Source organism: Myotis myotis, unplaced genomic scaffold (assembly GCF_014108235.1).
Source record: "Myotis myotis isolate mMyoMyo1 unplaced genomic scaffold, mMyoMyo1.p scaffold_m19_p_11, whole genome shotgun sequence".
NCBI lineage: Eukaryota > Metazoa > Chordata > Mammalia > Chiroptera > Vespertilionidae > Myotis > Myotis myotis.
Window position 1 is genome coordinate 56,148,610 of NW_023416315.1, and position 27,792 is coordinate 56,176,401.

Sequence of the window (27,792 nt, forward strand, 5' to 3'; positions counted from 1 at the left end):
AGGTATTATTAATTAAATTAATATATAATAACAAATCAGGGATTGGGCCTAAACTGGCAGTCGGACATCCCCCGCGGGGTCCCGGATTGCGAGAAGGTACAGGCCAGGCTGAAGGACCCTCCCCAAACCCCCACACCCCATACATGAATTTCGTGCACCAGGCCTCTAGTCTTTAATAAAAGGATAAACTCAGTTGTGACCTTTTACTGCAGTTGTCTTCCTTATTTTAGCATCTACTTGCCTTCCTATATGCTTCAAGCATCCCACTCACATCTTTTCTCCTCTAAATCTCAGTGACAGCAGCATACAAGCTGAGGATATGCCTGTTGTTCTGGATTCATAGTTCTTCCTCTTTCTTAAGTGACTCTGACCTCAGGTCCACTTCAGCTTCCTATTCCATCTTCATATCTTGGGCTTCCCCATTGACTGGATGCTCCACCTCTCAAACTTCCCCATCACCCACTAAATCTCTCACCACCTGACTCCCCACCCCCACCCCATGCTACTTTCTTCTTCCTTTCCTCTACTCAGCAGGCATGTGTAGGAGGCAGTGCTTCAGGTTATATGGCATTGAGGTATTCTCTGAAATTAGGTAAGTATTATAAAGTCTAAAGGACAAAGAGAGAAGATAGCCAAGTTCAGACACTTGTGAAATACCTATAATTATGGAGTCGGAGCCAAAATTTGAAAGGAAAATGAGAAGATAGAAGTAGAAGGTAGTCTTTTCTGTCCAGAAAACAAGCCAAAACAGGAGTTTCAAGGAAGAGGGCGTGGTTATATCTTTAAGGAGAGACTGGAGAGTGATCATTGAACTTAGAGACTAGGGAGTAATTTGGTGGTTTTCAAGAAAAGAGTTTCAATAGAGTGTCTGGGACAAAACCCAGAATGGTGAGTAAGTGGGACTTGGTACATTACTAATGAATCCTCGCAACCAGATCCAGTTACAGCATTGAATATCTATGAATACACTATAGTGTCATTAATATCCTTCTTGATTTGTAGACTATTCGGTTCTCCTACTTTTCTTATCTTACCTTTTCTAGCATTTCTTCTTTAAATGTACCATAATTAACAGATATTCCGCAAGGTTTAAATATAACTTTTCTTTTATGTTAGGGACCTTATTTATGTTCCTAACTTCAGTTTTCACATCCTTCCACGTAACTCACAAATGCATTGGACATTTACACTTGGGTCCCTTGCAAACAGGCATTCCTGAAATAAAAGCAGTATATCTATTCTAGAGTTGATGCATACTTTTGAACTAAGTATTTTTGTCAATAATGAGACCTGTACTCCAGTCTCAGAATCAAAATTTTGCTTATTTGGTAACTTATATAAGACCCAGCAGGATCCCTTTCATTTTACCTTGTTAAAGTAAGGTTTTGGGTGAACAAGATATGGGGTTTATGAAATATTGATCAATGTATGTGATTGGGATTTTTAATTTTTATCAGTTTAGAACATGAAACTTTAAATTTTTACTAGGGGCAGAGTTTATATAAAAAACTAGTGGGTGCGTGAAAAAAAAACAAAAAACCTCTTGGCTTTAGGCAAGTGAAGTATAATTCTTGAGAGCATCGATTTTATATTTGCCGTAAGGTATTTAACCTTGAGTTGACATACCGATCACTATAGAGGCTGTCAGAATTCTGTCAGTATAGTGACAAGGTTCAAGGAGGGGTCATAAATGGAATATTTTTGACTGATTAGAATGAGGAATATTAACCATTAACCATATTAGTTTAAGTGTAAAAAGTATTACTTAATATTAGACATCTTGCATGAATTTGGAAAAAAGTTCTTAGGCTCCAATATTAGTTTAGTTTTATGTTATTAACAAATGCAAGGAGGCAGAGTGATGCGTCTCACAATGTTGCACTTGGAGGTGGAAGAGGAGGTTCTGCTACTATTTCTGTGACCTTGAGCAGGTTTCTGAACTTATTTTGAGACATTCTAAATCTTCAAAAGGATACATTTGGGTCTCCAAGGTTCTTTACAGCTGTAGCATTATAATAGCAGCGATCATTGCTGATCAAGAGAACTATAAGGTAAGCCACATTTTAAATATTAAGTTTTCTAGAAGGGACTTAAAAAGGGTAAACAAGAAACAAGTGAAATTAGTTCTATAATACAGTTTGTTTAACCTAATATATCCAACATATTATCATCTCAGAATGTAATCAATATGAAAATCATTAATGAGCTACTTTATGTTCAGTTTGCACTGTCTTTGGAGTCTGGCATGTATTTTATAATTATAACACCTCCAGTTTGGATTAGCCGCATTCTAGTGCTCAATCAGTGGCTGCAGTTTAGCCTCTTTGTACCTGGTTTGCATACCCTGAGGTTGTCACATAGCTGAGAGCAGCAAATGAGCTGGTCTCATCTTTGATCTCTAAACTGGGCGAAAACTCAGCTGACTCAAGAATGACCTCCAGCCTTCATGTGTATAAACTAGAAATAGAATTATTTCTGTGCTCATGTGGTAAATTTGTGTTCTCTTCTTTCGTGGGCCACATTGCCAACCATCCAGCTCTCCTTGGCTGTCACCGGCCTAAATATGGAAGGGCACATGAACCCAGATGCTGAGGCACATGCACCCTCCTCTTCTGCTGGCTCCTTAGTGAGACATGGTCCCTAGCTATCTGGCTCTGACCTTCATGAGCTGAGCTGGGTCAGCAGGTCCATCTGTAACTATGTTCATGTCTTTCCAAAAGCCTGGAATTAAATTGACTTTAGCCACCCACTTCATGCTTGTTTCTTGTTCAGTTGGCTTCTCTAGATATGAGGATAAATTGTCAACAGCAGGCATCCCCTGCCCTGACTTACAGCCCCAGCAGGGAAGAAAATATCGTATTTTCCTTTAATGGACAGGGACTAAAAGATCATGCCAAGCCCCTCTGCTCCCCCAGCCTCAGCCTCATGCATATGTAATGGGATGTAGCCCATCCTCTCTCAGGAGGAAGCACATGGTACACCTCAGGCATAGTCATTGTGAACAAGTGAGTTTTCTATTTCAAAGAGCTCATACCTCAGGCCTGATCTTGATTTCTTCAGGGCTGATTTCAACCATTTCCTTTAACACATGGTGACTTTTTAAACTCTTCAGTGCAAATATAAATTAAAACATCAAAGGGAAGAAGCATAGTGTACATGTTAGTAAGGGACACCCAGTTGTTAAATGCTGTTTCGATGACCTTTCAGAGTTCAGAAATGTTGCCTGTCTTCTCTGATTTCCCAATATGCGTATCCTCCATTTTCCTGCCTGTGATATAAGAAAATGCGATGTATGTCATGTGCAAAGACTTCAGTTCACTGTCCTCTCCACCCTTGAGCCACCTCTAATGCTAGCACATTGCAGAATGAAAACCGTGCTCCAAGTGCACTAGGGGAGCATCCAGTGACAGCTAATGCTGAGCATGGGCAGCAGGTGGCAGCACAGGCCGGCTGCTGCTGCCGTGGCCCGTTGGGCTGCTCAGGGACAAAGCCCATAGGCGTAGCTGCTATTCTAGATCCTTCAGTCTCACTTTTGCTGACACAAAGGAAGGAAAGAACTCTGCAAACTGGGACATGATTTCACCCAATCCGGATAATTTCCTTCAGTCGTGGTGGGAAACATGCCAAGTGCTATGTATCACAATTAACTGAATCATTGAATTGAAGGGGTGCTAGAAACACTGGTGGAGAAGTCTTAGGGACATGTGAAGGCCCAGCAAACACAGCCCCTGACCACGAACCTTCTGTCTGGACCTCTAACAGGAGCAGGTTTACTGGTTACTGGGAAAGGAGAGCCTCCAATAGACAGCTTTGAGCCATGAGATCTTTTAGCACCTTTCTGTTGCATGGAAGTTACAGGACACGTATTCCAAAGTCATTTGCAAATTGTTTGTATTTAATGTGCTGTGCATGCATCCCCTAACTTTCTCATCGAAGTATTAGTATTCTTCCCGTCACTTAGAATTGTTCTTTGCAGGCTCATTTGCAGGTTCTTCGGTTTCTCTGCATCACTTCCTGTCCCTGTCTAGTAGTGTGAATGGTTTCAGGACTCTGAGGCTACTTTTCATCCTGAGGACATGTCAGGGTGTTTTGGGTGTCAGTGAGCTGGTGGGAAGTTGGGCTCACTATTACACAGAGACTTTATCCCTCCAGCCCCAACAGCTTTCTATGGGCTATGGCCTCAGGTTGTGGTTCTACCCATTCTTATCCCAACCTCTTATTTCCAAGAGGGAGCCTGGTTTCTCCACAGGCTCCTGCCAGCAGGGGGTGCACCTCATCATCAGACAGAAGCCACACTCCTGGCTTCCTCTTGCTTGCACCTTTGCGTTTTCTTTGTTTCTGGCCCAGGAAGAGGTTTTTGTTGTTGTTTGTTTTGTTTTGTTTTTTCATTGTTGTGTCTAGAGTGAAATGGGATGTTGAAAGTGTGAAGTCATAGCATGTTCTTTTCCGAGAAAGGAGAGACAAATTTCAACTAAACATAAGAAAAAAGTTTCTAACTTAAATCTACCCCAAAGACACTGACTGACTTGTGAGTACAAACCATAGAGGGGGACTAAGAGATCATCTCTCAGAGAAGCTTTAAAGAGCCTGCCTTCTTTTCCCTCCTCTGAATATCCCATTGAACTAGATTCCCACTAAGTTCCCTTGCATTTCTCCTGAGAGTCTGGTTCTACCCAGGACTGTTGGGTCTGCAGTCAGCAATCCCTGATTATTGGGATTTCTGAGTTTCACATCCTTTTTAATGCCCTTTAAGTCCCCTTTTTGTAGTTAATTGGAGATACCTCCTTTTACTGGGTTTTGTTTGTGCTTTTAGCTGCACAGGAACAATATGTATCAGTCACCAGTCATATTTTAGCACCTGGCATTTTCCTCCCCTTTTACTTCAATATTCAATAGCAAGCCTTGCCCGTATTGCCTGTAAAATATAGAAGTGCTGCGCTGGGACCTAAGGTGTTGTCTAGGAGCAAATTGCCTATCTTGGGGAATGGAGGGACTCTTCACACTTGTGTGGATCTGAATTTCTAGTTCCCCAAACTGGGTATGCCTTTCTGAAAGGTTAACACAACTTCAGACTTCATGATAGACAGGCATGTTTTACATCAAGGGTCCTCAAACTTTTTAAACAGGGGGCCAGTTCACTGTCCCTCAGACCATTGGAGGGCCGGACTATAGTTTAAAAAAAAAAAAAACTATGAACAAATTCCTATGCACACTGCACATATCTTATTTTGAAGTAAAAAAACAAAACAGGAACAAATACAATATTTGTATTTTTATTTATTTATTTATTTATTTATTTATTTATTTTTTAAATATATTTTATTGATTTTTTACAGAGAGGAAGGGAGAGAGATAGAGAGTTAGAAACATCGATGAGAGAGAAACATCGATCAGCTGCCTCCTGCACATCTCCTACTGGGGATGTGCCTGCAACCAAGGTACATGCCCTTGACCGGAATCGAACCTGGGACCTTTCAGTCCGCAAGCCGACGCTCTATCCACTGAGCCAAACCGGTTTCGGCACAATATTTGTATTTGCATGTGGCCCGCTGGCCGTAGTTTGAGGACCCCTGTTTTACATCCTGGGAAGTAATCATTGCGGAGGAGAAGGGGTTTTAGATGGAAGTCAGGAGACCTGATAGGACTCTGATGGCCACTTCTCATTATTTAGTCTTCAGCTAATTACATGACCTCTCTGCACCTCTGTTAATAAATCTGCAAATTAACTGAATTTGAATAAGCGACTTCTAAGTTTCTTCAGTGCTCCAAAGATTCCAACAGTGCATGCACTGTCTACAGGAAGGCCAGGCCATATCCAGAACCAGGTTTAGTTCTTTATTCCAAGGTTCCCTGCACCAGAAAGGCTAAGAGGTTGGTCTTTGGCGTTTGGCAAGCCTAATTTTGAATGCCGTCTACCACATAAATGATGTGGTATGAAGTAGGACATTGGACTTTCCAAATCTCAGTTTCCTTATCTACAAAGTGGAGATGAAAATTACATCTATCTCAGGGACTCCTTTTGAAGTTTAATGAGACAGTTCACTGGAGAACTTTGCTCAAGGACTGGCCCATGGAAAGTTCACTGTTTATGTTCATCATGAACTCTGAGAGCAGGCCTGCTACCTAATCTATCTTAGCCCAGCTCATTTATCTTTTCATTTCAGTTGCTTAGTTCTGCATTTTATATGTAGTAGTGTGCAATAAATGTATTATTAAAGTACCATTTTAAAAAAATATTTAAAATACATGACGCATATAAATATAGAATGAATATACATAAAAATGTATTTATAGTGCCATATACAAATGATGTATTATAGAATTGTTCACATGAAGCCTACATATTTTATTAACCAATGTCACCCCAATAAATTTAATTTAAAAGGTATTTAGTGCCTTAATGATGGCACCAACAAGAGGATAAAGCTGTTGTTGTTGGGTTTTTCTTTTTGTTTTTTTGAGAAATAGAAGAAAGGGATTATGTGGCTTACACCAAAATAATTTTCTAAATTTGAGTCAAAGTTGGTTTATGTAATCTTCTCAACATTTGTCTCGCTGTAGGACAGAAATCTTCAAGTTAACCTGTACTTATATAGTTCTTAGACAGGCCTGTTAAATACTACTCTAGTATGACATTGTGAGACATTCAAGTTTGCTTTTGCTCTTTTCAAATTTAGGGTAATTTTCCTAAATAGCTGTAATAAGACTAAATCTGAGAAAAAGATTAAACAGGAATATGATTCTAGTACATAAGTATCTATTTTATGCCTAAACTTATAATAAATACTAAGTCCAGCCCTAATTATGTTTCCATAATGTTTCATTTAGGGGGATACAAGGATATTTAGAAAAACAATAATTTCTAAGATGGTACTATGGAGATTAACCATTTAACTGGTGCTTACATACACCATGCACCATGTTAAGGGCTTTATATATATTTCTCTCTGCAAACAATCTTGTGAGGTAGGTCTTATTAACGCCATTTTGAAAATCTGATAAATGTGTCTCAGTGATGTCAGATAATTTAATAAAGATGACAGGGCCCATATGAGCCAGAATTGAAATTCATTCTGACTCTAAGTCCTGTATTCCCTCCAGTGGCCTATGCTATATACCTCCCTAAATTTTAAACTCTTCTAGATTTTAAAGGAGATCTCTAGTTAAACATACAGACAAATGGGTGTAGCTTTGCTTATACGACAGAGCATGTACAAAATGGTCCTTTTCCCTATAAGAGACTTGCCACCTTGAATCTGCCAGGGATAAGTGGTCTTTCTGTTCCCTGGCTGCTGGATTAAAACATATGTTTTAGCCCTAGCTGGTTTGGCTCGGTGAATAGAGCGTCGGCTTGAGGACTGAAGGGTTTCAGGTTTGATTGCAACAAGGGCAAATGCCGGATTGCAGGCTTGACCCCCAGTAGGGGGCGTGCAGGAGGCAGCCAATGAATGATTCTCTCTCATTGTTGATGTTTCTCTCTCTCTCTCTCTCTCTCTCTCTCTCTCTCTCTCTCTCTCTCTCTCCCCTTCTCCTCCTCCCTCCCTCTCTCTCCCTCTCCCTTCCTCTCTGAAATCAATAAAAATATGTTTTTAAAAAACTACCAAAAAACATGTACTTTAAAGAAAACTAAGACCATTTGATTTTGCTCTTTAAAGCCGCTCCACTCAGGCGGTCTTCCTTGTAACTTACCTGTCTTTCTTATCCCTCTTCTGGCCCCCAATGTGTCCCTAGGTGGGCTGGATCCTTTCTATTCTGGATGAACTGCAGCTGAGCCCTCAGCCTCCGGTTGGAGTCCTTCCTCTGGGGACTGGGAACGACCTGGCTCGGACTCTCAACTGGGGAGGGGTAAGAACTCTCTTGGGGGCGGCCCCTGGCGTCCAGCGGCAGGCTCCCCCAACCCACAGACGTTCTAATGGAAGGGGAATAAGTTAGAGCTGAGAACCAAGGCACCCACGAGCCACGATTTTATCCAGTAACTTATAAGCAGCTAGAAAAGAAGGGAACATTTAGGATTAAAAACGGGGTTAGTACACAGGCCTGGGCTTTTTGAGCTCAACACTAAGATAGTGGGTGGGTTGTCCTCAAGTCTTCATGTAAAACAACCACAGACTTGAATTGATCCTGACCCTCAGCCTTGGCCAGGATAGCAACTCTGACTCAGATTTACAATGCTTACTTTGGGAAAGTTATGCCTTTTTTTGAGCATGTGGTTTCTCTGGTCAGTGTCATCATGGCTTTGACTCTATAGGTAACAGACTGTCCTTTGCATTGTGGAGCCAATTTCAGACAAGTTCAGTGGAGGCAGTTTCCCTGTCACCAACCAGCCATTTCATTACTTTTTTTTTTTTTTTTTTTTTTTTTTTTACAGCGCTAAGTCAGTAAGAAGGCACAATATGCTAACATATGCAGCCTACCAGCTTTTTATCTGTTCATATGAGACCATTGCCTGGGCTGGGTTCCATGAAAATCATCTTCAGATACTAGAAGATATTAATCTGGCTTTTGGGAGAATTAACTTCCCTTAGGAGATAATTATCTTCAGATACTAATTTGACTTTGGGTGAATGAATTAACCTCCCATAGGTCTTTTTTTAAGTGTAAATAATAAATATAGGATAGGGCAAAAATAGGATTATAGTTGTGAGTACTCCAAACAGAGTTTATTCTTATATTATTCTTTATTAATTATTTTCCATATGAATAACTGTAAACCTACTTTTGCCCCGCCCTGTATTTACATGAAGCAACTGGTATATTATCAATGTTAACTCCTCTCATCCAATCAGTGACTTGACAGTCCTTAATAATCATGCTGTCAGTAATGCTCTAGGAGTAAGAGTTCCCAAGCAGGGCTATTCCTCTGTCAGACTTGCCTTAGGTCATGGAAGGAATGGTGTCCTGCTACAAGGTTAGGGAGAGGTAAGTAAAATGGGGTGTTAATAGAAGAAATTGTCTTCTATTAAGGCCGCTTTGTTTCTTTTATCCTCTCCTCCCAACCCCAAACACACTTCTGTGCATTTCACAAACCCCTTTAGTAGGAGGCCTGTGGGGTCCTGCTTTTACTCTGATGAAAGCAGCAATCATTCAGCATAGCCCCTAAACCTACCAGCAACTATTGGTTCTCAGTGTAAGCACAAATTATTCCTCAGCTCTAACCAGCTAGAGTTAGCATTTCTGTGCATGTTACCTGTGACTATTGTGTTAAGTTCTAAGTACCTGGGAAAAAAGAGTTTACTAATTACAAAACAAACACAGAACTGTAGCAGAGGGCTCTTTCTTGCATGAAATGCCTTTGGCTGTACTGTTCACTACTCCAGATGCCAATGGATGTGTTCGTTGGTTCCTTAGGGCTACACTGATGAACCTGTTTCCAAAATCCTCTGTCAAGTAGAAGATGGGACAATTGTACAGCTAGATCGCTGGAACCTCCATGTGGAAAGAAACCCAGACTTGCCTCCAGAAGAGCTTGAAGATGGCGTGTGTAAGGTTAGAGAGTTCTTTCTTTGGCAGAAAGGCACTCGGGAGCATCCGTCATGGGAAATACATTTGTGGCTGGAGATTCATGTGCTGATTTCTTCATATGAGATAAAAGGATAGTGTTAGAGTTTATGGCTACAGGGCTGTGCGTCCAACATTACCCACTGATTCTACCCCAGGGGTTTCTAAAGACCTAGGTTTCTACCTGCTTCCAGGGCTCAGGGAGCTGTTCTCTGTCCTCACCTTCCACACCAGGAACACATGGATCCATGTTCTAATTTTTCAAGTTCATTGCAAACTCTTAACCTAAGAGAAAATGAAAAAAAAATATATATATATATGTATGTTCTGAAGCATTAGAAATATGATCTTTCAAAACAAAGATAGCCTTCTGAGATTTCTGGCTTGATATCAAATGTTCCCAATGTTTAGGAAGTATTAACTAAGCCGATTTCATTACTTGCATGGGACTTGAAGATGCCTACATAAATGCTTTGATTTAGTGCTTTTCCTTCAGTGATTGAGCTTTTTATTTCAATCCAAGACAAACCAAGGGGCGCAGTTGTAACTACTCTAGTGTGGAGCTTCAGTAGAGGATTTAGTTCTAAGATCTGGCCTCAATTTCAGATAAATTTGGTAGGTCGCCAAGTAGCCACTTCCTCCTTATTACTTCCTACTTCTTTTCTATGATAGTGTTTTCAAACTTTTGTATGCATAAGATTCTCCAGGTGTGCTTGTTAAAAATACAGATTAAAATACAGATATACTTTCCGTAATAACCCAGTCCCAGAGAGTTTCATTAACTAAATGTAGGGTTAAGGCCGAGGTATTTGTACTTTAACCAGCATTACTGCTATATTGGATTATGCCATTGATTGAGACCAAGATTTCATGGAAGTTTCAGCCTTAAAATAGATTGAACCAGACAGCATTTTAGACCAAACCAACATCCACTTAATTCATTCAAACATGTTTTGCCTTGGTCTTTATTTTTTTTTTTCACCTAAACCATGATTTAGAAATTATAAGGTTTTTGGTAGATATCACGATTGCTCAGTTGGTACTGAGTTCATCATGTCACAATGTTGTTTAAATAGCACTTATTGTCTTGGAATATGATGTCTTTCTACTGTATTAGAATACAGAAATTGGGTAGAAAAGAGCCAAAGTAAAAAGAAATGTACCATATGAAAATGTTAGGCCCTTTCCCCACTAAACTTAGAATGGTTAGGCCCTCAGTAGAAGTCTATATTTAAATCTCTTCCCAACAGCTCAAGTAATGGAAAGACTTCTTGGTGCAGCCAGGAAACATTAATCCAGATAATTAAAAGGCTATGAAAATGGATTTTTTTGAAGAGACATGTAGGAAATTGGGGTAATTTTTTCCTGGAAAATATGAATAAGAATTTAATAACAGACTAAATTGGGATATTATTTATCGGATGGTGGCCAGATGTTCCCCTGAGTTATCAGCGAATGTTAAGACATGGGTTAGACTTGTAGCCAAGAAAACATAAATGGTAGAGATGAACATATCTGTGTTCTTGGCAGGATCACCAACCCTTGCTGTCATTATAGGGATGGTATTTTGTTTAAGTACAGGAACTGGACATTCTCAAATGTGAAGCCAGGAAAATGAGACATGATTTTGGCATTGTTCTGTGTGTTTAGTTTCTCTCCCTGCTCTCCAGTTAGCTATAACAATTTCTAGGGGCTGTTTTGACCTCTGAATCATTATAAGCTCTGGCTCGGGGCCTTCTATGAGGGGTTCATTCTTTATTTATATTAGAGACCCAGGGAACCCATTTTCTTTCTTTCTGTATTAATATATCTCTCTCATTCTCATTTCATTTTCTATTCTTGGCACAAGGTTTATTTCATTCTTCTCTTATTGGGACAAGGTTCTCACTCTCATCAAACAGAAAATCAAGGGGGACATGAAACACTATAATAAACTTACTTTTGGGAATTTGATGGTTAAACATGTATTTCTAGTGCATTTCTCTCTGATCATTATCTGGAAATATTATCTAAACTGAGGTAAAATTACCTATCTGTTTACTTTAATGTTTATCGTCCACTCTGAGCTATAGACGGTAAAGTGAAAGAATCACTATTTCCCTTCTAACATTTTCCAATGCTTTTCTAATTGTTCTAATATTGCCTGCAGCCTAAAAACACATTAATTTTACAGTTTTAATTCAGGACTTTAGTTTGTGTGGTTCTCTGTTTTACTCAGCTTGCAGCAGTAACAGCCAGTGACCCAGAGGATTCTGGGAAGGAAAGCTAAGGTTGGGTATGCACCTATATGTCTGTGTTCACATATTTCACAGTTATCTTAAAATACAAGGTTTGAAGAGGGGCAAGGGGTCAAATATGTGGTGATGGAAGGAGACTGGACTCTGGGTGGTGAGCACACAATAGAGTGTAACCTGAAATTTACCTAATGCTATTAACTAATGTTATCCCAGTATATTTAATATAAAATATACAAGATTTGGAAAACTAGGAATCTGAATAATACTGATCAATAAATGTCTATGTACATATCTATTTGTTTTTTCTTTTTTTCTCTAGATTGAGAATAGATGAATGTCTCCAACTGCCTTATTGCTTATATGACTTTTGTCAAAAATATTTTTTTTAAAGTAGACAAAGGGCAAACAAATTAAACATTATTCATTTTAAGATGCAATATTAATATGTTGAACATATTCTTGAAAAAAGTGTAGCCACAGGTTAAGTAGGTTTAGACATGATCCTTACAATTTACTTCCTAAGGTTGAACAGTGAATCATTGTTCATAACTATTGCAAATATGCACCCTTCCGCATGATAAGAGTATCTTATTACAACATCCCCAGGAATGGTTCTCATTTATTAATTTGTATCTGTATCCCTTCTTTCCTATACTATTTAAAATAATTGGGAGTATTATCTGATTTGAGCTTTGACTAATGAATTTATTTAAACATCCCATTCCTTCCATGTAAACACCTCTACCCGGAGTTGTGTCTGATCTCCAGTCCAGAGATCGCCCCAGAGACAGATGTCGGGCTTGAACTTTTTCTTTCTGCTTGGATGCACACGACTTCACCTCTACCTTGTTCATCATTGCAGCTTCCTCTGAATGTTTTCAATAATTACTTCAGCCTTGGATTTGATGCCCACGTCACACTGGAGTTCCATGAATCCCGAGGTGAGGACAGCGTTCCATTTCCATCTCCCAGGGAGGAAGTTTCCAGCAGGTGTTTTGCATGTTCCCTTTTGTCTGCATATCGCTTACCTGTCAACAGTGTGCGTCCGTGTTGTGTTTTTCTGTTTGTTTTTGTTTTGACCTCCCTGATGACCTTGGGAGCTAGACAAGGTAGGAACATAATACAAATAGGACCCTGAGACCATGTTGGTTGGGGTTTCAAAGATGGTCAGAGACAAGACCAGAGGTGTGCCTGGGATTGCTACTCTAAGTTGATTAGAAACTTTGTTAGTGAACTACTGAGAAATAATAAAGTTTCTTTCACTAAAGTCATTGGGATACTCACAGCTTCTCAAGCTACCAGTTGTAATGGTACAACATTTAATAACCCAGAGCCATTGAAACCTGGTAGCACAACAAAGAAGCCCTGCCTGTGGGTACAAAAGAGACATTAGGCATTTTAGGACAATAGGGGCCTGTGGGTGGTTTGGGTTGAAAGAAAAGGGTGTGATGGAGATTGGATTAGGTTGGGAAGGTGCTGCAAGTCCTCACCGGATGAGATAGGGGAGTGAATAAGGCAGAGTGGTCATTTAAGTACCAATAGAGATGGAGTCAAGGGTTGGGAGAGCAAAACGATTTTTGAAAGAGAAATAATGATGTGGTTAAACATTTCATCAGAACTTCCTTATGTCTTTAGAACTGAGAAAGTTGAGGATTTTTGCTTATGCTTTGAAGTTTTAATCTCTCTCAGTTTCTATTAATCTCTCTTTTTCTCTCTGAAGCTCTCTTATTAATATAACTATAGTACACATCTCTGTCTATGCCTGTATCCATAACTATAACTGTTCCTAGTCCCTTGTCAATATGTTAATATATAACCAAAATACTGCTGAGCTGTAGGGGAGTAAGATAAAAGTCACAAATGAGGGATTATTTTTACCTTTTTTCCTCCATCCAGATTCTGCAAGAGCATATGTGGGTTTTAACTCATAGAATTTGAAAAACAGAGAACTAAAAGCTAGAATTTAAATGTTCCTGTTCCAGTAATAATGTAGGGAAAATTCTGATCACTCTCTTATGCACTAAAGGTCAATAGTGCAGCAATAGGATGAAGGCTGTTAGAATTCAAACTAATAGTGAAGTCCCAACCTATACTTTTCTTCATGAATTCAGCAGTTTTGGTAAACTTTTTCTTCCTGGATTCATGAGGCTTCAAGGATCAAATGCTGTGCCAAATAAAAGCAATAGTGATTAAAGAGGGGCTGTAGTATGGTTGTTCTCTCTGATTAGCCAGAAAATCACAGCTAGAAAGGTTGGTTGATGACAGAACCACAGATAGCAAACACCCAAATCAGAAGCATTATAGTACAAGGCTAATCAGAGGGAACGACCAAACTACAGCCCCTCTTTAATCACTATTGCTTTTATTTGGCACAGGATTTAATTTGGGGAACTAAATAGAGATCCCTTTGACCATTTCTTACCCCATATTTCCTCCTCATTTTCTTCAGGAGACCCTGAATCTGGGCTTCCTAATAAAATTCTTAATTTCTTAGCAATACTTATAAAGTAATACAATTCATTAATACATGAATCTCCCAAAATAGACATTCTGGCAGGAAAGGAGGCCTAAGTGAGTAAGTGCCCGAAAATGAGCTCATTCAAGGGAAACTAATATTTGGTCTAATTAGTCTGGAAGTTCTCTTGATACATTTCCTTATGCTATGATGACACTTCTGTGCTTCAGAGTGAGAGGGGGCATCAAGGTAGAAGGACCAAGCTTAGAAGAGAATTCTTGCAGGAAAGTGACTTTTTATTTTATTTTATTTTAAGCTATGGGACTATTTCATTTTAGAGAGGAATATGCAAATTGCGGTGTGTATGTATAGATACATAGTATTGGTTAAAAGATACCAAGCATTACTTTTTGAGTAGTTTACCTCTGAGGCTTACTTTAAGTGCTCTCATGCGATATGAAACATTTGCCCTGCAGGTAAGCCAGAGCCCTTGAGGAAAACCAGCCACTGCAAGCTGATAAGGGAGAATTAATGTCACCTAAGAGTAATAGCTACAATATTCATGAAGATGATACACAGCTGGTACAAAATAAATGTCCACAAAATATTGCAACTGGATTTGGTTGATATGCTTAGACCAGGGATGTGAGCTTCTTAGTATCTGTTAATCTATTCATTTTTTGCATTAAATAAAATCATTATTTACTATAAAAAGTATAATTAGTCACACTAATATTCTTCTTTTGTTGGTTTGGATTTTCGCCATATACTTTCCAGGATAGTCAAGACATCTCAAGGTTGGCTGCAGAAGAAAAAGGAGAGAGAGGCCACGTTTTCAATAAGGGCGAATTCACTTATTTTCTTGGTAATGAGTGGCTGTTCTCAAGCCAAACAAAACTCATAGTTGAGACTTCAAACTGTTCTCAAACACAACCACTCACAGTTTGAGACTTCATGATAAAACTTGTTTGTATAAAATACTTGGAATGTGACTGCAAGCCTCATGAGAACCATTGTAAAAATGAGCTTGGATAGAATAACCTATTAGGTGTCAGTAAAAAATAATATAGTACTTTAAGTTGGGCGTCATGCCAACCAGCCTACATGAAATAGAAAATAGATACAAATCTCACTGTGTTAGGATTTTTAAAAAATGTAAATGCAAACAATTTTTTGGCATAGATGTAAAATAGCCCTTCAAATCGATATGGGACAGATGCAGATTTTAGCATTGCTACCTATATTATATTTCTTTTAGAAGGGACAAATAAAGTGACATTTATTTTGAGAAAGTTTATTGGTGGAATTATTGTATAAATAAATGCATTTAGAATTATCAGTAGAAAATCAAACAAGGAATTAATATAGGCTTAACACTTTGATTTACTTTACATAAAGAGTGGAAATATTTGAATAATTTGATCAGAACAGTGGTTCTCAACCTTTAAATACAGTTCCTCATGTTGTGACCCAACCATAAAATTATTTTCGTTGCTACTTCATAACTGTAATGTTGCTACTGTTATGAATCGTAATGTAAATATCTGATATTCAGGATGGTCTTAGGCGACTCCTGTGAAAGTGTCATTTGACCGCCAAAGGGGTTGCAACCCACAGGTTGAGAACCCCTGGATCAGAAAGGTGGTTTGCTTCATTTGATTGGAAAACAGATGCTTTCTTATTCTTCTCAACCACTGTGCATGGTTGAATTGTTGCTGCCTGGGAAAGTTTAATCATTTGAATAGAATTTGGAGATATAGTAGGATTGGTCATCAAATTTTCAGTGGGAGTCTTGTCCAGTACTTCGATCATTATTGTATTATGACAGTGCTTGAGGACATACATGGAAAATATTTCCATATATAATGTATAGGGATGTTAACAATGATTACAGGTATCAGGTGGCAAAGTCAGGTCTCACCCTGCCAGCTGTATGAACTAGATTGTCATTTGCTTTGGACATGAAAGATATTAAACAACACCAAACTTTCAGTCTGAGATTGGATGCTTAAATTTTTCTGCTTCATTGAAATTATTATTCAGAGGAGTCAAGCCTTATGCTACAAGGTCAAGGACATACTATTATGACTCCAGAGGAGGCAGTATTTAAATTTGATTTAGAAGTTACTATTTCCATTGAATATATAGAGACATGAAGATCTGCATGTTTCAAAGGATTATGCATGTTTCATGATTCATGGAGAGAACTGGCAGATTTCTTTTAAAAATGTCTTGTTTGCAATGGCTTGCTGAATTTCATTGTTACGGTCACTGCAAAGGACTCACTTTCCAGCTTTTGTCTAGACTTGAAGGCTCAAGTATAGTTTGCCCTTGAGAAACTCACACTGTGCGAGATTCTCTGTATGTAACCTTCTTTTCCATCCTGAACCTCTGCGTGGTACCTACTCATCATTCAAGATTCAAGTATACCTGCCCCTGGAACACTTTTCTGATCATTTCCTTTATGTGTAATGGCCACTTCATCTCATACAGACATATTTTTATAGCACATACAAAATGACATTTTAGTTTTCATTTTCAGACCTGTCTCTTCCACTCTAAATTCCATGAGGGTATAAGACAATGTCTTCTTTCTTTTCCTTCCTTCCTTCCTTCCTTCCTTCCTTCCTTCCTTCCTTCCTTCCTTCCTTCCTTCCTCCTTCCCTCCCTCCCTCTCTCCCTCCCTCCTTTCCTCCCTCCCTCCCTCCCTCCCTCCCTCCCTCCCTTCCTTCTTCAGCTATGAAAGAATATAGTTTATTTTTAAATATAATAAACTCTTAAATCATCTTTTGCTTAATTTATCTGAATTATAGTACGTTTCCATCAGAACACATAGTTATGAATTTATTACATGTATGCATGTATTCCCTATAACAAATAAATCAGTATTCTAATCAAATAATTTAACCCATGTTTTCTTTTTTTCAATTACAGTTTACATTCAATAGTATTTTTTATTAGTTTCAGGTGTACAGCATAGTGGTCCCTGTGCCTAGTCCAGTGACTATCTCAATAAGTGTTACAGGAATGGGATTTTAATCGGAGGGATAGGCCCACATACAAAAGATAACACTAGAAAGGCATATAGAGTAAGGGCACGATTAGTTGTACAGGCAGTAAATAACATTGGAGTTCAGTGGGACTGTTGTCAGGGGAAAGGTGCCTGAGGAAAATTCCCAGAGAGGGTAGATAAAGGAAGAGAAAGGAGGAGTGTGATGTTGACAAGAAATAAATAGGTGAGGGCATTTCAGACAGGAAAGAAAAAGTACAGAGGGATAATGAGCTTGTGATAGAGATAGGTTACATGACCAGTTATTACATAATGAAAGATTTTTGTGATGGTGTTAGAAAAATGAAGATAATGTTGTTAAAAATTATATGCCCTGAATGGGAAATAATGTTGAAAAAAATATTAAAAAAATACACAATTTAAATTGAAGATGCCAATGTTATTGTAGGCATAAATTTTGGAGTCATTTATGTATCTCTGACTGAAGTCTTAAAATTGGATAAGTATTTGATGAAGAGAGTATAAAAGATGTGTGAGTTATAAAGGGTTCAAATTGCTTATTGATTTTTTTTATAAACATAATGTTGGACTTATGTTTATGAACATTTCCCTAATATGCAGGACCAATTACAGGCAGAAATAGGGTTTAGGATCCCATTCTGATGGCACACATATCATTGTGTTGTGCATAAGGATGAAATTAATATATTAAATCAATGGAATGGAGTGTACCCAGAGCCTCATCATCATTATAAATGAATTACATCCAGAGCCAAGCCATTTTGATGATTTAGATGATGGGACTTGGGAAGTTGGAGCTAATGAGATTTAGATGAGATTTTTGGATTTTGAGTTGATACTATAATGGGATGAAACCTTTGGAGACCTTGAAGGGAGTGAATGTATTTTTCATACATGAAGGATGTGGATCATGGGGGCTATCGGGTGCATGATGGTAGGTATTTTGACTGCCATGACTTTTGCCATTTGGTTCCTGCTTGTTGGTGGTTTTATTTTATTTGGCAAAAAGATTTTGTAGATATTATGAAGGTTAATAATTAGCTGACCTTAAGATAGGAAGATAGTTCTGGATTATCTGAGTGGGACCAATGCAATAACAGGAGCCTTTAAATGCAAAGGTGGAAGGTGGAACGGGAAGTCAGAGTGATGTGGGAGAAGAAGTCAGATTCAGAGTGTGAGAGGGATTTGATGTGCCCTTGCTGCCTTTGACAACGGAGGGGTTATCATAAGCAGAGGAACGCAAGAGGCCTCTGGAAGTTGAGAATGTACCCTAGCCAACAGCCAGTGAGGAAAAAGAATTTTATTACTGCAGCTGCAAGGAAATAGATTTTGTCCGTAACCTGAATGAGCTTGGAAGCGAATCCTTCCCAGAGCTGCTCAATAAGAGCTCTGTAGGCTGACACCTTGATTTTGGCCTCGGAAGAGCCTAAGCAGAGGACCCAGGAGAGAACCTAGAGAGTTGTAAGAAAATCAGTGAATATTTTAAGCTATCAAATGTGCAGGAAACGAATACAATTAATATTGGTATCCAATCAGATTGTAAATAGGTTAATGGCATAGAAATACACGGTGTGTTTGGATCTCACTATCTCACACCCTCTTGTGGAAGAGGAGGATGAAATTTAAGAACTGCAGCCATAAACCATGGGTACTTCCACTATTGGGGTTTTTGAGGATCATTACCTTTCTTGAGAGTGGCCTTTCATGGTTGACTTCATACCAATTAACAGACACAACTTCCTTAAGGAGCAAGAGCTCTTAAACGTTCTTGCTGGCTCTTTCCCAATTCTGTATGCCCCCTTTCCTTGATATAGTGGGGCCCACATTTGTTGGTCCTCCTCAAAGTCATATCAATTCTATGCATACACAGGCACATATTCAGCCACTCCACCCCTTCCCTTTAATAGCCAGAATGATGGAGTACTGTTGTTTGTAGGCTCTTGTCTGGCCCGACTTCTGTAGGGAGTGGCACAGCTCTTACACTAGCAAACATCTCCCTTAGCTGCAGCCAACCTTGCTTCTCAGTCTGATTTGTGCTTGGAATAGGGTAGATATAAAAGTGGGAAGAGAGTCCAATTGCTAAAGCAGGCTCAGCCTGGGAGTCAATATAATGTATGGGATGGAGCAGAGAGAATAATAGAATATACCTCACACATTTCCTACCCCCAAGGCCAACTCTCCTACCTGTTTATTTTATATCTTTATTTTTTGTATTCAGATTAATATTTTTTTATTGAAGTAAAAATTCATAGAACATAAAATTCACCATTATAACCAATTTATAGTATATAGTTCAGGGATTTTAGTATAATTACAATGTTGTGTAACCATCACTATTATATAATTCCAGATCATTTTCATCACCCCAAAAAGAAACCCTGTCCCCACTGAGCAGCACCTCTCCATTTCTCCCTTCCTCTACCCACTGGTAACCATTAATCTTCTTTTTGTGTCTATAAATTTGCCTCTTCTGGACATTTCATATCAATGGAATCATACTATATGTGTCCTTTTATGTATCTTTCTGACACCTCTCTAAATGCTATTGTCCTGATAGGCCTCTAGTTTTTATAATTACTTATATATATAATCAGCTTTTATCCAGTTAAATTAGATCTGCGGTGACTGTTTTAACCAACTGTGTGATTAAAATCACCAAAAACTCGGTTTACATCTTAATTTTAGTCTTTTTGGGTCTTATAGAACAGCGGTCGCCAACCAGTGATCCGCGGGCCACTGGTGGTCTGTGAGGTCTGAAAGGTTGGCAACCGCTGTTATAGAACATTTTCAATCTCTCGAGAGAGAAAACACACCTTTTTTTAAAAGGAAAAAAGCGTTTTCAGTTCTTCAAGACTCATAGGAAAACCTCATGAAGATGTGGCTATTTTCCAAACCATACATTAGTAAAAAACTAAATGTTAATAGTTGGTATATGATTCATTTAATAGCGTTGGACATCATTTCCCTGAAAAACTTCATTGCCAAGACTGTGGGTGTCATTTTCCATTTCTCATTATAACTTGCTCAATAGCTGGATCTGATTTTGTTTAAAATTAGGGCCTATGTACCTACAATAAATTGCATGGCAATGAAAATTCTCATTTTGCAAGAGTTAATGCAACTGAAAATGGTACCCAGCCAAATCTGGGTCAATAAGGTTAAAAACAACATGCCATTCAGCAGTCAATTTCATCCTGAAGAAGGTCCAGGCCATAGAAATAGTCAACTCTGTGGCCAGCAATGGGGATCGAGGAGGTAGAGCACTTAGCATAGTTTTTACCTTATTTTGGTTTACTATATCATAAGTTAACCTTTTACCTTTTCTATTATTTTGTTTCTAGGGCTATAGTACTTAATTTGGTCGAAGAGAGTGAATGGTTAAGGAGAGGTTTGAAATACAGGAATTGTAAATAGATGAATATAACTATCAAACACCAACCTATAAAAATACCACATTTTTGATGTTTGCAAAACCTCAACTCCGTTTCTATGCCTTATGCTGATATTTGTCACATCATAAAAATAATCTAATAATTAATTGTCCAGAATTATTTCCTGAGATTTTGTAGCTTTTATTCAACCCAGTCTTAGTGAGTGAACTCTGCTACTTTTCTTCATCTAGACAACAACTTTTGGGATTTGCCATGCAAAACTAGCGTTAGGACTTGGAGTTTCAGCTAGCCAGCCAGTCTGATGAGAAATGACCTGGAGGAGATCTAACCCTGGGAGGGGGTAATGAGCATGCTGAGTAAAATAGCAGACAGCAAAAGATCGGCAGTGAGGGATGTAAGAAAATAATATCCCATTTAGATAGTTTATAAATTCCTTGAATTCATATGAAAATTCTCTGACACAGATTCTTGTTTAATCTTTTTCTTCCCTCAACATATGCAACATATAGGAACAAACTCAAAATTAAACCATTTTTGAGCCAGAACCTCTGCTGTCATATGGCCTGTGTCCAGTCCATTCAGCCAGTAGTGTGTGTGTGTATCTCCACTAATGCAAGTTATTTTTCAAGGTCTGTCACAAATAAGAGTGCAGATAGTAGTTTTTGCAAAATCTGAAAGCAAATTCTCCATTAATTTTTATCTGAATTGCCCATATTTAATTACATTTGGAAGCGGAATCCATAGTTTATGGAAGCCATGACCTATGGAGGTCAAAACAAATAATCCCCGTCCCTCTCCTCCTCGCTCCTCCTAACACCCCATTCCTGTATCCCTGCCCATGCTCTATTCTGAATAGAGCCCAGAGAGTTTCCGCCTTCACTGTGCATGGGAATCACCTGAGAGCTTGCTATATCAGAGTCCTAAACCCCACACCCCGGACATTCTAATTCCGCAGGTATGGGGTAGATCCCAATAATTTGCATTTTTTAACAATCTCCCGGTTGATGCTGATGCTGCCAATCTGTGGCTACATTTTGTTTCACTGGACAACGATGACCTCTGCCTATAACTAAGGGGAAGATAATAATGAAGCTGGTGGGTCTATTGGATCTGTGAGGGGAGGAAGTAGGGGTGCCAGTCTAAGTCACTACCTTCAGTAAGGTCTCCAGAACAAAACTACCCCTTTCCTTTCACAGAGGCAAATCCAGAGAAATTCAACAGTCGTTTTCGAAATAAAATGTTCTATGCAGGGGTAAGTATATACTTTATTTTATAAATTATTACATATCATTTAACGCTAATTCACTATTGGTCATATAGATGCTAACTGTACTAAAATGACGGCATATACTAGTACATTTCAGATGTTTACATGTAGGGCTATGTATGGTTCATGTTTAATATGTTGGTTTAAGAAGAAAGGCAAGGATGTCTGTCTTAGGTTAGTTGGCAAAGAGAGAGCTGGTGCCCATCATCTTTGAACTGAAAAGCTCTGAGACTCCATGTTGTTCTGAGCATCCAACGCTGATACTCCATATCCAAGGAGTAATGTGAGAAACAAACACCAGAGCCAACCCAGAGAATGGGAAATCAGGCAGACTGAAACATGTAGGGGAAGTCTTGGGTAAGAATGCAGTGTTCACAGCAGTCCGTATGTTTCAGTGTTTGGTTGAGAAATTGGCAGAGCACGGAAGTATTTTATGGAAGTGTATATGAGATTAAAGGGGCAGCGTCTTTTTCTTTCTCCTCCTGTGGAAGGACATACCTGGGGGTGAATGGCTGGAAAGAAAAAAAAATACCTCCAAAATATTGATATTAGAAATAAGTGTGGTTTAAATTTATACCACTGGGTAGAGGGAATGGAGATATCAGAGTGAGGAAGCAAGACATTCTCAGGGATGTCAATGGAGAAGTCAAAGTCAGGGGTCAAAATAAGTTTTTAAACTGACTGTCGGAATTATCTAATTTTTCACTCTCCTACTGTGATCTTACATTTTCTTATAAGTTATAGTTTGAAAACAAAAAGATTTCAACTTGACAGCCACTGCACTGTCTTATTTTGGATTCATCAAATTATATTTTGGCTTATTTAGCATCATGAGAAACTATATAATACAGAAGCAGGGATTTGGCATAGCCGTGTAATTAAGCTTTTTTTCTTTATTTCCTTGTGGTATAGGCAGCATTTTCTGATTTCCTACAGAGAAGCTCTAGAGATCTATCCAAACACGTTAAAGTTGTTGTAAGTACTGAATGTGTTGACTCATCTCATTTGAATATGAATATGTATGCCACAAAAAATGAACCCCAAATACCAGCTTATACTTAGATTAATCAATGCTCTGCACAGACCCACAGAGATCAGTTAGTGTCACTCATTCAGCCAATGTTTATGAGCCTTTAACTATGTGCCGGGCACTGTCTTTATTGCTGGGGATGAAAATAAGTAAGATGATTGGTCTCACTCCTGAATAAACACACAGTTCGGTCATGGAGAACAATATAATAAATGTTGTCATTCAACTGTGGATGTGATAGGGTGGTGGCACAGAGGGAGACATGAAGGCTAACCATGGTGGGGTCAAGAGAAATCTTCAGTAAAGAAATGATGCTGAGCTGGGTCTCCAAGTAGTAAGGGATGCTCAACAAACAAATGTCTTTATTCCAGGATTGTCCGAGAACTTTGCATTTTAGAAAAGTGCTTTGCTCACTCTTTAACCTGGCCATAGTTCTCTTTTTAATCCTCATCTGAGGAAATGGTTTTATTGTTTGAGAGAGAGAGAGAGAGAGAGAGAGAGAGAGAGAGATTGATTCATTGCCTCCCATATGTGTCCCAACCCTAAGGATCAAACTTGCAACCTAGGTATGTGTCCTGACCAGGAATTGAACCTGCAACCTTTTGGTGTGTGGGGTAATATTCCAACCAGCTGAGCCACCCAGGTAGGACCCTGCTCATAATTTTTCATCTCTGAATGGATTCTTTTCTTGGTGCTATTTCTTCCTGAGTCACTATCCCAGGTTTTGACACACACTGCTTGGAGGCGAGAGTAAGGAGAAGTTCTCTTTTCTCTAGGAGATATGTTTTAAAACAGCATATACTTAGTTATTAAGAAATACAGAAAATGTTTTCTCATGGTAATCACGTTAAAAGAAGGAATGAATGTGCTGCACATAATTGTGTAAGTGAAGGCCAAACAAAAGAGAAACATATATAAATGGGAAAGAAGGAATGGGAATCTAACAATGCTTGAATATATCCTGGTAAGATTAAGAATAGAATATGAGACAAGAGGGGGCAGAATGAAAGATATCCATGAAAATAGATAAAGACATATGCGCTTAAGCTAATGGGTATATAGAGGAACACACAGGAGCATAAGAGGATGCAAATTTGTTAATTTTGTGATTCCCAGTAAAACATATGAGACATGAATCCCTGAAATCAGTTGAGACCAGAGACAGAGGCCTTTACCACTAGTGCTAGAACCCTTGGCATCACGTCTCAGTTCTCATGCAGTAAAAATGAAAAGCAGGTATGTTTTAGTAGTTAGAAACTCTTGGAAACGAAAACATTGTCTTCTTAAAGGTAGACACCAGAAAGACACATGGTCCATCGAACTCTTAGGGTCTTCTTTATTTTGATCCTTACTTCAAGCTTCCCCAATTTCTTCAGCTGCCTACATGCCAGCCACAAATGAACTTAGCTGTTCTTTCCATTATTTATCACATTTAGAGGAACATCAACAGCATCTCCCTAGAGAGCCAGTGAGCGGTGGGCAGTGGCCATCTTGAATGACATCCACTGTTCATGTGAGCTGCATTGAAATTAAACTCGGTATACATCCTAACCACTGGAGACTTTTGCTCCCATGCCTGCCAGTCCTCTTGACGATAAATGTCTGATACATGAATGGCTGTCTAGCAGGGATTAAAAGAAGCTTGCAGAAAAGTCAACATGGCAGCCAAATAAGAAAGATTTGATATCAGTAGGTACATGTAATATTTCAGGTGAATTGGTTTATGTGATCATATCTTTTTTTTTAATCATCACCTGAGGATATTTTTTCCTTTTTTTTTTTTTTTAATCCTCACCTGAGGATATTTTTTCCATTGTTTTTCCAAACGTGCGGCCTTGTTTATTTGGCCCGTGTTAGCCTTTGAGTTTGACATGCTTGTTTTAACAGGGAGTATGGAAGGCAGGGAGGGGGAGAGACAGACAGAGAGAGAGAGAGAGAGAGAGAGAGAGAGAGAGAGAGAGAGAGAGAGAGAAACATCTGAGACAAATTGATTGATTGCCTCCTGCATGCTCCCTGACCCAGGGTGAGGAGTGAACCCGCAACCCAGATACATGCCCTTGATGAGGAATAAAACTTTCAATCCTTTGGTGCATGAGCCAGTGCTCTAACCCTTTTCACACCGGCCAGGGTAATCATATCCTTTTTTATGAGGAGAAAAATACAGAAACTAAGTCTGGACATTTGGGATTCAGTCCTAGGTGTCTTTGTGTGAGGTATATGACTGTGGGGGAAATCATCGAACCTTCCAGAAAAGTTTACTTTCTTCATTTAAAACAGGCATAGTAACACATGTCTTTAAAGTTATTGATAATCATGCTGTGACGCAGAGGATATTTCTCCAATGAGGTCACTGTATGCTGTCTTGAGCGTGAGATAGAAAGGATGGAAAGTAAGCTAGCACAATTAGATGTACACATCACAACAGAGCATCTTATCTTTGCCAAGGGTAAAGTCAGTGTTTCTGAGGCAATAGATAATGATCTCTTACATAAATGTAAACTGTGTGTATAAATACTATACCAGAAACGCAGAGGACAGTAACACAAACCTGTATATGGCTTCATTTGCCCTACTTCTGTTTTCTTCTTATTGTGTTGACATCAATATGTAAGCTTGTACACAAGGGCATATTTTACAGGTAAGTATTTTCCTTTGTATGTGAAGTAAAGGAAAAGTTGAAAACTGCTATTCTAAGGAGTTGTAAATTTAAATGCAATAAAATGTAAGGAAGCTGTGTAAAGCATGATACATCATAAGGTGCCCAATCGTCATATAACTTGTTTTAAATAAAATAACATTACTTACAGGCATTTTTTTTCTGAATGCAACAATACTACTTTGCATGCTATTAATGTATCACATTCTATTGTTTTTTTTACTTTTAGCTGCTTACAACACTCAATGTTGATAGTCTAAGATGCCTACTTTTTTTTCCATTGGTGTAGTCATCTATCAACTCATTTCAAGCCCTTAAATAAATTGGGAGACTTCATGTTTGCTTAGTATCAGAGAATATTGTAAAAACACCTTCAATCAATGTCTAGAATATGATTCCTATCTAAATAGCATTTTAAATACTTTATTTAGAACTGTGAGATTTCCTGGAAACAGCTTTTATGAATGCTCAGGAAAATTAAGCTGTATTAAGGTCAGCTGGGAAGAGAGAAAGACACCCTTGACTGCTAGCAACTCCTCCTAAAGAAATCTTTAAAAGTTTGCCCAAAGTTTGTCATGTTTTACTGCTCTCCTCACTGGAGAAAATGATAGGGAAATTTTGTGATGAGGGTGTAAAGAGAGCAAATATAAAAGCAGGCTTTATACCTTTGACATTGGGAAGTCTATATCCATGACTAGTTTTCATCTTTTGACTTTTGTCACCCGGGGTAAATGAGAAAGGGGAATGAAAGATTTTTCTTTGAAAGTCAGAGGATATTCTTGAGGAAAGCCCTAAAGATGAGGGAAGCCACACAAAAAAGTTTGAGACCATGCCGGCCTGAGGCCGTTGAGACCAGGGTCAAGTCCAAACTCCAGTAAAGCAGGTGATCTCAGAAGACCAAAGTCTGTAAGAGATTAACTTTACAAGAGCTAATCACAAATGGAGATAAAGCTAATTTATAATAGATACATTGTGAAAAGCTTGTCTTCCAAACAGTTCTCAAAGTGATGTGGTTAACATTTTCAAAATAAAATTTAATCACAAAAAAACAAACAAAAGAAATCACATTCATGACTATTGTTTGAATCGGAAGACTGTGGGGAAGGTCCCTACTGCCTCAACTTGAGCATCATTCTCCTTAGTCTTTTAAGCATTTCTAGATCTTTTAATGGTGCTACTACAAGACTGAATATCTAATAATCATCTAAGGTTAAGAATGATGGTAGTTCTTGTGTCTGGTAAAGCTCTGAGCAGAATTCATTTTCAGTCATGGTAAAGGGCATTGACTTAAGCAGAGATTGGGCAACGGGAAGATCATGATATGTACTGTTGTCAACCCAGTTTTCTCTGGTCATTTTTTTAGACTTGTGACTACTTAAAAACCCTTGCTTTTTCTGCTTTGATTGTTTCAGTGTGATGGAACAGATCTCACCCCAAAGATTCAGGAACTGAAGTTCCAGTGTATAGTATTTTTAAATATACCCAGGTAAGCTCTGTTCATCTGTTTCCTTGGTTTGACGTGAACTCTATTTGACTTGAGGCTATCTATTTTCATTATAGAACATTTCCAGGTACAAACAATGAAAATCGGTTTTCTCAGTGGCTTACTAAAATTTTCTAGGTTTGATCATTTTATTCTCCTACTTGGTTTGTTTAGTATTCTCTGTGGTAAGTGCTTTTTGTTTCTTTGGGGAAAAATTATTTTTTGTATGATATGGCATTCATGGTCTATACTTATCCATTCTTGAGAACCCCAGGCACCTCTCTGGATTGGAACATTTAATTTAATTGTCAATTTACTGATCCCTCACCCCCCAAGCATCATAGACTTGAACACATTCCTGTCCTCAGTTTCCTGAAAACCATCCAGCCTGATTTCAGGATGGAATTCATTCAGAATCATTGCCAGATGATTGCTTTGACAAAATAGAATCAATTGGAGTAGGATTTTCTAGCCAGGATGTCAACTCACTTTGGTGTTATTATATACGTCAGGAGAAAGGGGTGTTTGAGATGAACTACTCTCAAAATAAGCACATATCTCAGTGGCATAACATTAGATTCTAGGCTCCCAAGCCAAGATGTTGGGAGGGATGGATCTGTGACCTTTGTTATTTGCAAACAAGACAACTCAGACACAAACTCTGCAAATAAGTTCTATTTAGACTGAATTTAATTAAAACAAGAATTGTATATAAATCTGTGGTTAGAAAATGACATTATAGT

General features: G+C 38.6%; 1 protein-coding gene across 2 annotated transcripts in view; it reads left to right on the plus strand.

Annotated features, from left to right (window-relative positions):
• DGKI (diacylglycerol kinase iota) overlaps window positions 1-27,792 on the plus strand; it is a 402,033-nt gene that overhangs the window by 227,783 nt on the left and 146,458 nt on the right. For both annotated transcript variants that reach the window (XM_036328568.1, XM_036328569.1), the window contains exons 13-18: window positions 7,732-7,845; window positions 9,349-9,486; window positions 12,598-12,676; window positions 21,810-21,865; window positions 22,793-22,855; window positions 26,979-27,052. In XM_036328568.1, the coding sequence (XP_036184461.1) occupies window positions 7,732-7,845; window positions 9,349-9,486; window positions 12,598-12,676; window positions 21,810-21,865; window positions 22,793-22,855; window positions 26,979-27,052 (524 nt within the window). The remainder of the gene's footprint in view (window positions 1-7,731; window positions 7,846-9,348; window positions 9,487-12,597; window positions 12,677-21,809; window positions 21,866-22,792; window positions 22,856-26,978; window positions 27,053-27,792) is intronic.